The 9,245-nt window shown below is 42.4% G+C and overlaps 1 protein-coding gene across 1 annotated transcript; it reads left to right on the top strand.

Moving 5' to 3' along the window:
- Positions 1 to 5,356: 5,356 nt before the first annotated feature.
- LOC134607689 (lymphocyte antigen 6E-like) lies at positions 5,357 to 8,204 on the top strand. Its single transcript, XM_063450232.1, has 3 exons — positions 5,357 to 5,462; positions 7,673 to 7,792; positions 7,883 to 8,204. The coding sequence occupies exons 1-3, from the start codon at positions 5,384 to 5,386 to the stop codon at positions 8,089 to 8,091; spliced, it is 408 nt and encodes a 135-aa protein (XP_063306302.1). The 5' UTR covers positions 5,357 to 5,383; the 3' UTR covers positions 8,092 to 8,204.
- The last annotated feature ends 1,041 nt before the right edge of the window (positions 8,205 to 9,245 follow it).

Genomic DNA, 9,245 nt, shown 5'->3' on the forward strand with positions numbered 1-9,245 from the left:
ATAGGATCGGACAATGGTCCAGCTTTTGTTCATCAGTGCCTACAACAACTGACTCATATGCTTGGTATAAAGTGGAGGCTTCATACGGCATATAGACCCCAAAGTTCTGGTAAGGTAGAGAGAACTATTAAGAATCAGTTGGCTAAAATGTGTCAGGAAACACAACTTAAGTGGAACGTTCTCTTGCCCATAGCTCTATTGCGAATCCGCAGTACACCTACCAGAAGAATGGGCCTCTCTCCTTTTGAAATCATGTATGGGCGACCACCTCCCGTACTTGGTAACTTAAGGGGGGATTTGAGTCATTTGGGAGAAGGAATTACCCGGCAGCAGGTTGTAGAGTTGGGTAAGACTATGGAGGAGGTACAGAAATGGGTACAAGATAGATTACCTGTGAATATTTATCCCCCAGTTCATAGTTACCACCCAGGAGACCAAGTGTGGATTAAAGAGTGGAATAATGTACCGTTAGGGCCCAAGTGGAGAGGTCCTTATGTTGTTCTTTTGTCTACCCCTACAGCGATAAAAGTAGCCGAAGTGACTCCGTGGATACATCACTCCAGGGTTAAACCAGCAGCAGTCGATTCTTGGCAAGTTACAGCAGATCCAGAGAATCCCTGCAAGATCCGGTTAAAACGCACGACTCAGTCGGAGTGACGAGGAACCTTGTGGATTACAAATTTTATTGTTTCAGAGATTTGGTAAGTGAGTGGGAAGGCCATAATAAAGCCTGTCCACCCACCAACGAGTGATAAGTCAGGAAAGTCTCGAAGGGACCCCTGTGAAGACGAGCAGAACTCCATTCCCTGCAGCCCTTACATCCTGGAAGCTGAGGTGCCTTCGCACGGACGAAGACTGAGGATGACGACGAAAGATGTGCTTATAATAATGTTTATTTATGTGTATTTTTATATTCAGGAAGGTAGAGGTACCGACACTCCTAGCTGTGAGGTATGCATTAAGACTACAAGAACAGGTAACCATATATCCCAGACCCTAATTTGGCATTCGCAATATGAATGTAAAGGAGATGTATCAAGATGTAGATACTTAAATATAGAATATAGTGTGTGCCATTTAGGAGTAGGAGAACCTAAATGCTTCAGTCCAGAGTATCAACCCCGTACAATTTGGTTGACTCTCAGGAATGGAGATCCTCAGGGGACCCTAATTAACAAGACAGTATTAGAATCCGTATATTCTTCAGGTGTTCTGCTATTTGATGCGTGTAAGGCGATATCAAGTGGTAGAAAGCCGTGGAATATATGTGGGGATCTTAGATGGGAGAGAACGTATGGGTCTAACGATAAATATATTTGTCCCAGTAGTAAAAATAAGTATGTGAGTCCTAGATGCCCAAATAGAGATTATAACTTTTGCCCATATTGGTCTTGTGTGGGGTGGGCAACTTGGGGACAGACAGCAAACAAGGACATGATTGTGACTAAGTTGCCTACTAGTTCATACTGTAAGTCTATGGAATGCAATCCAATCCATATACTTATAAATAACCCCGACAAGTTCTTAGATAAATATGGTAATTTATTTGGGTTTCAAATATATGGGACGGGTTTAGATCCTGGGACAATATTGTTTATAGGGATAGAGACTGATACGGTAACCTCCCAAACTCATCAAGTATACCACTCCTTTTATGAAGAGATGAGCATAGATAATAAGATCCCCCATAATGCTAAAAACCTGTTCATAGATTTAGCCGAAAGTATTGCCGGTAGTCTTAATGTTACCAACTGCTATGTGTGTGGAGGTACTAACATGGGAGACCAATGGCCTTGGGAAGCAAAGGAGGTAATGTCCGGTTCTGAGGCAGTTGACCAATTAATATCTACACAAGCCGATTATCATATGAGTGTTAGAGGTAAATCTGAGTGGAGATTAAAGACCTCCATCATAGGTTATGTTTGCATAGCGAGGAAAGGAATGATGTATAATACTTCTGTAGGAGAATTAACTTGTCTAGGGCAAAAAGCTTATGATGATGATACAAAGAATACAACTTGGTGGTCGGCTTCAAATGTCTCAGAACCATCTAACCCGTTTGCTAGATACACCAATTTAAAGGATGTGTGGTTTGATTTATCCATCACATCTAACTGGAGAGCCCCAGCAAATTTGTACTGGATCTGTGGTAAGAAAGCCTATTCGGAGTTGCCACAGGACTGGGAAGGGGCATGTGTGTTGGGTATGCTCAAACCATCCTTCTTCTTGTTACCTATTGAAACAGGTGAGACTTTAGGTGTTTAGTGTTTAGACTTTAGTGTATGATGTGAATCATAGGAAGAAAAGGGGACCCATAGAGATAGGCGCCTGGGAAGATAATGAATGGCCTCCCCAGCGTATTATAGATTATTATGGGCCAGCCACGTGGGCAGAGGATGGTACCTTTGGTTATAGAACCCCTATTTATATGCTCAACCGTATTATAAGATTACAGGCAGGGGTGAGATCATTACTAACGAAACATCACAAGCGCTCAATCTTCTAGCGAAGCATAATACCAGGATGAGGACAGCAGTATACCAAAATAGATTAGCGTTGGATTACCTTTTGGCAGTAGAGGGAGGTGTATGTGGGAAGTTTAACCTGAGCAATTGCTGTCTTCAAATAGATGACGAAGGGAAAGCAATAGCTGAGCTTACTAGCCATATGGTTAAACTAGCGCATGTGCCTACTCAGGTATGGAAAGGGTACAATCCAAGTAGCTGGTTTGGTAGCTGGTATGAGTGGTTTGGAGGGCTCAAGGCAGTGGTAGGTGGAGTCCGACTGATTTTAATGTTGTGTCTACTCCTGCCGTGCCTTATACCCTTAGTAGTTAGGTCTGTGCAAAGCCTGATAGAAAATATAGCAGAGAGGAAGGCTGTAGCACAGATAATGGCAATTTATAAATATAAGGCTCTAGATCAGGGAGAACCAATGCAGGAAGATGAGTGTTGAAGATTCACATCATAAGATAAGTCTGGTTTGGTTCAAGGTAACTTGCGGTGTATGCAAACCAAGGTTAAGTGATGCCTCAAGTAATTGTGAAATATCAAGAGGCATCAAAGGGGGGAATGTGGTGGAATCTCGGTAAAAATAAATTTAGTAGGCCGAGATTACCACGTGGCATGTGTACGTGCATATGCTGACGTATCGATCAGTTGGTTGCACGAGGCAAGATACGATCAGTAGTGTACGGAGCATGTGCAAGAATACAGGATATAGTATTCCCCTCCTCCATTGTGCTGGACAAGCCATGCGGTCAAGCAGGAAGTTAATTCTTATTTTTATTGAATGGTCAAGAGAATATGCGGGTGGAGCTTAATATGGGAGGAGTTATGTGCCTATATAAGGAGCCTGCACTATTGTCCGGGGCTCAGAACTTGCTGTATTTTGGTGACATTAGTCCCTCTGAGTCCCGATCGGTGATCCAATAAAGAATCTCTTCCTTCCTGAAGAAACCTGTGCCCATCTCTCTGTGCTTTGCTTCCGTCAGTTTCTCCGGTATCAGTATTGCATGAAAATAAAAATATCATATATGTCTATATTTATTGTCATCTTCCTGGTTCTTAAACAGTTTGACTACTTACCCTGGGAGGACACTACGGAACTACTGGCACCATAACCACTACAACGTAATGTAGTGGTTATTGTGCCTGGATTGTTTCTTTAAATAATCTACCAGTGCCACTCCCAAGATTAGGGGCCCAGTATATGCCACAGCACTGTATATAGATACAACCTAAAAATTATTTGGACTTGGGGTGCCTTGGAAAAATATTGAAATAGTAAGGGCGCCTTGAACCAAAAAGGTTTGGGAACCCCTGGTCCAGAGCCTTTCTGATTAACTGTAAGCTTTTTCTACCTCCACTGAATGGCAACTCCAGGTATCTACTACCTACCTCTAGCCTACACTACTTGCATTGGAAAGCTATACCAGGTATCTACTAGTTTTCTATATCAAGATAAGCCATCAGTGCTTTCACTGGAAGTCTATTCCAGGTATCTACTACCCTTTCTATATCACTGTTACTGCTCCCACTGGAAGGCTATTCCAGGTATCTACTACCCTTTCTATATCACTGTTACTGCTCCCACTGGAAGGCTATTCCAGGTATCTACTACCCTTTCTATTTCACTGTTACTGCTCCCACTGAAAGGCTATTCCAGGTATCTACTACCCTTTCTATATCACTGTTACTGCTCTCACTGGAAGGCTATTCCAGGTATCTGCTACCCTTTCTATATCACTGTTACTGCTCCCACTGGAAGGCTATTCCAGGTATCTACTACCCTTTCTATATCACTGTTACTGCTCCCACTGGAAGGCTGTTCCAGGTATCTACTACCCTTTCTATATCACTGTTACTGCTCCCACTGGAAGGCTATTCCAGGTATATACTACCCTTTATATATCACTGTCACTGCTCCCACTGGAAGGCTATTCCAGGTATCTACTACCCTTTCTATATCACTGTCACTGCTCCCACTGGAAGGCTATTTCAAGTATCTACTACCCTTTCTATATCACTGTTACTGCTCCCACTGGGAGGCTATTCCAGGTATCTACTACCCTTTCTATATCACTGTTACTGCTCCCACTGGAAGGCTATTCCAGGTATCTACTGCCCTTTCTATATCACTGTTACTGCTCCCACTGGAAGGCTATTCCAGGTATCTACTACCCTTTCTATATCACTGTTACTACTCCCACTGGAAGGCTATTCCAGGTATATACTACCCTTTCTATTATTATTAGAATTATCTCCCTTTATACAGCGCCAACAGATTCCGTAGCGCTTTAACAATATTATTAGAGGGGGGAACGAGGGAGGAACTGGAGAAACAGGTCTTCAACAACAAATAACTTTTCCAGCAAACTCGTGATAAGTAAACAAGCCTTTTGTAAAGCAGCCCAAGTTTATTTAACACCAACCTGGGGCTCACCCAGTAACCTCATTCAATTTCCTTCATGTTAAGGGGGGAGATAATGTCCACCATTGCACACAGAGTTCTTTCAATATTAAGAAGATAAACTTGTTTTGTTTGAATCTCTTAATCCTAGTGTCTAACAAGAAATCCCATGGGGCAGCCTTACATTATGGAGATCTCTATCCCAGAGAAACAGGCACACCTAGGATCAAAGAGAAGACAATACTCGTTCTGTCTCCATGGAGGATGATGGTCTTGTCTCTATACAATTACATCAGGACAATCTTGATAAACAGGTAGGCAGCTTCAGGAAGGGTTTTCCTGGATAGGAGACATGTTTCTGGGTTCCCACCCAGAAACATGTCTCCTATTCAGGAAAACCTTTCCTATTCAGGAAATCCCATTGACTTGGTAGAAACCAACACCCCTATATAAGAAGCTTCTGGCTTTCAATATGTCCACTGGTCCTCATTCACCCATCATGGACACCTTGAAAGCCATCTTCCTGCTGACTGCCCTCTGCACAGGGACAGGTAGGATCGGACACTTTGATTTGCTGTCATATTCTGTTTTTGTCCATTCATAGTATTTCCATCAGATTAGCCTGTGTTGATATAATTCCTGGCGATTTCTGTTATGCCGGACTTTCTTGGCCTTTACCTGTAACATTGTATCAGTGGTGTGAGATATTCAGAAAGGTTTTCAGCCTTACCAACTCCATCCACCTTCCTCTCTGCCAGTTTATTTATTTTGTACTAAATCGTAAATAATTGGCGACACTTTATCTTTACTACTTCCACCATCTGAATATTCCAAGTACCACCCTTTCAATATCACTGTTAGAAATTACTGCTCCCACTGGAAGGCTATTCCAGGTATCTACTACCCTTTCTATATCACTGTTACTGCTCCCACTGGAAGGCTATTCCAGGTATCTACTGCCCTTTCTATATCACTGTTACTGCTCCCACTGGAAGGCTATTCTAGGTATCTACTACCCTTTCTATATCACTGTTACTGCTCTCACTTGAAGGCTATTCCAGGTATCTACTGCCCTTTCTATATCACTGTTACTGCTCTCACTTGAAGGCTATTCCAGGTATCTACTACCCTTTCTATATCACTGTTACTGCTCTCACTTGAAGGCTATTCCCGGTATCTACTACCCTTTCTATATCACTGTTACTGCTCTCACTTGAAGGCTATTCCTGGTATCTACTACCCTTTCTATATCACTGTTACTGCTCCCACTGGAAGGCTATTCCAGGTATCTACTACCCTTTCTATATCACTGTTACTGCTCCCACTGGAAGGCTATTCTAGGTATCTACTACCCTTTCTATATCACTGTTACTGCTCTCATTGGAAGGCTATTCCAGGTATCTACTGCCCTTTCTATATCACTGTTACTGCTCTCACTTGAAGGCTATTCCAGGTATCTACTACCCTTTCTATATCACTGTTACTGCTCTCACTTGAAGGCTATTCCCGGTATCTACTACCCTTTCTATATCACTGTTACTGCTCTCACTTGAAGGTTATTCCTGGTATCTACTACCCTTTCTATATCACTGTTACTGCTCCCACTGGAAGGCTATTCCTGGTATCTACTACCCTTTCTATATCACTGTTACTGCTCCCACTGGAAGGCTATTCTAGGTATCTACTACCCTTTCTATATCACTGTTACTGCTCTCATTGGAAGGCTATTCCAGGTATCTACTGCCCTTTCTATATCAATGTTACTGCTCCCACTGGAAGGCTATTCCCGGTATCTACTGCCCTTTCTATATCACTGTTACTGCTCCCCCTGGAAGGCCATTCCAGGTATCTACTGCCCTTTCTATATCACTGTTACTGCTCCCACTGAAAGGCTATTCCAGGTATCTACTGCCCTTTCTATATCACTGTTACTGCTCCCACTGGAAGGCTATTCCAGGTATCTACTACCCTTTCTATATCACTGTTACTGCTCCCACTGGAAGGTTATTCTAGGTATCTACTACCCTTTCTATATCACTGTTACTGCTCCCACTGGAAGGCTATTCCAGGTATCTACTGCCCTTTCTATATCACTGTTACTGCTCCCACTGGGAAGCTATTCCAGGTATCTACTACCCTTTCTATATCACTGTTACTGCTCCCACTGAAAGGCTATTCCAGGTATCTACTGCCCTTTCTATATCACTGTTACTGCTCCCACTGGAAGGCTATTCCAGGTATCTACTACCCTTTCTATATCACTGTTACTGCTCTCACTTGAAGGCTATTCCTGGTATCTACTACCCTTTCTATATCACTGTTACTGCTCTCACTGGAAGGCTATTCCAGGTATCTACTACCCTTTCTATATCACTGTTACTGCTCCCACTGGAAGGCTATTCTAGGTATCTACTACCCTTTCTATATCACTGTTACTGCTCCCACTGGAAGGCTATTCCAGGTATCTACTACCCTTTCTATATCACTGTTACTCCTCCCACTGGAAGGCTATTCCAGGTATCTACTACCCTTTATATATCACTGTTACTGCTCTCACTTGAAGGCTATTCCAGGTATCTACTACGCTTTCTATATCACTGTTACTGCTCCCACTGGAAGGCTATTCCAGGTATCTACTACCCTTTCTATATCACTGTTACTCCTCCCACTGGAAGGCTATTCCAGGTATCTACTACCCTTTATATAGCTGTTTGCCTTGTTTGCGTCTGGATTAACTCACATTAGGCATTTTTATTTCTAGGCTTTGCATTACAGTGTTACACGTGTACAGGCAAGGCCAGTAACACCAACTGTATGAATGCGACCAACTGCACGGCAGCCAGTACTTACTGCAAGACCTCGGTGGTTTCTGGGGGAATCGGTAAGAGTCAAACATAACATAGACTTTCTTCCTTTCCTTTTCTCCCCTTTCCCTCTCCCAGAGTTAAAGTACTTTGTGTTAATCCCACAGGTAGTCTGTCTGCGGCCACCATTTCCAAATCCTGTGAGTCCGACTGCAAGGCAACCAGTTTGAATGTTCTGATTGTTTCGGGTACCGTGTCATGCTGCAGCACTGACCTGTGTAACAAAAGCGGGGCCACCAGCGTGAAGTCCAGCTACGCCATCCTGGCTCTGTGTCTGGGTCTCTTCTTAACGCTCATCAGAAACCCATCTCTGTGATTTACCAGAACCCAAAGATCATTCTACAATATCCAACCACAGCGGACGCCCTAATAATATTACCGGGCCTAACTGAATTCTCCTGTACCCAGAGTTGGGGCGAGATAACAACAAAATATCGGAGGAAAGGCCTGAACTGGTTAAACCTGGACGGAATGTCTAACCTTGTAATCTCAACTCCGACGTACCTGTACAAACCTAAAGACCAGTGAAAGCTAGCTGTACCCTCACGGAAAAAATAATTGGACATTAATAATATTATTTTTATACTTCTATTATTTTTTATTATTTTCTTGGCTGCATAACGTCTCCATAAGTATTACTACCCTGAGATCGGCAAACTGTCTGCAGAATTAACAATTAATATAAAGCAATTTACTATTCTGTTAATACCTTCTTTCTGTGGGTCAATGAGTAACGCAGGGTACCTGCCTGAACTTAGCAGAACTGACAGGGCCGAGTCTTCACTCTCTGTAAATATTGAGGTATTGCATGAAAATAAAAATATCATATATGTCTATATTTATTGTCATCTTCCTGGTATTTCAAAGGACAGACAATGTTTTCAAATACTATAGTGCGCGATATGATAGCACACTGTGAAATATAACTCACAGGGACATGACTGAGTTGTGGGGTCCCTTTTCTTGACCATGAGATTGATATATTGTGTCCCCAGTCCAGCCCACTAATAAAAGAGAGACTTAATTATTTACGGCAACCACAAGTCATCAATTTAATTTGTGAGTGTGACTCACATCAACCTCAGGCAGCCCATAACAAATATGTTCTGATGGTGTGCTAAAAAAGAAGCCAAATTGTGTATGTATGTCTGTTTGGGTGCATGTGTGTGTCTGTCTCTGTGTCTGGGTTTGTAAATATGTGCATGTGTCAATGACATCATTTGGGTATATGTGTCTGTGAGTGCTGGAGATTGTGTTTGTTTAATATCACTGAAGGCGGGTTACCAATATTTGTCATTCCAGCTGCTGTGGGTATTCAGTACACAAAACATAATAAACAAAGAAGGAAATGGGGTGTTTTGGGGAGTAATATAGATAAAAAAAAACAATTTGTCAACCCACTAAGAACATCTTAATCTGGTTTATAGGGTCTGATGTTTTTTTTTTATATGGGGTACATGTGTTAATACT

The sequence above is a fragment of the Pelobates fuscus genome, chromosome 4 (genome assembly GCF_036172605.1).
Source record: "Pelobates fuscus isolate aPelFus1 chromosome 4, aPelFus1.pri, whole genome shotgun sequence".
NCBI classification, from domain to species: domain Eukaryota; kingdom Metazoa; phylum Chordata; class Amphibia; order Anura; family Pelobatidae; genus Pelobates; species Pelobates fuscus.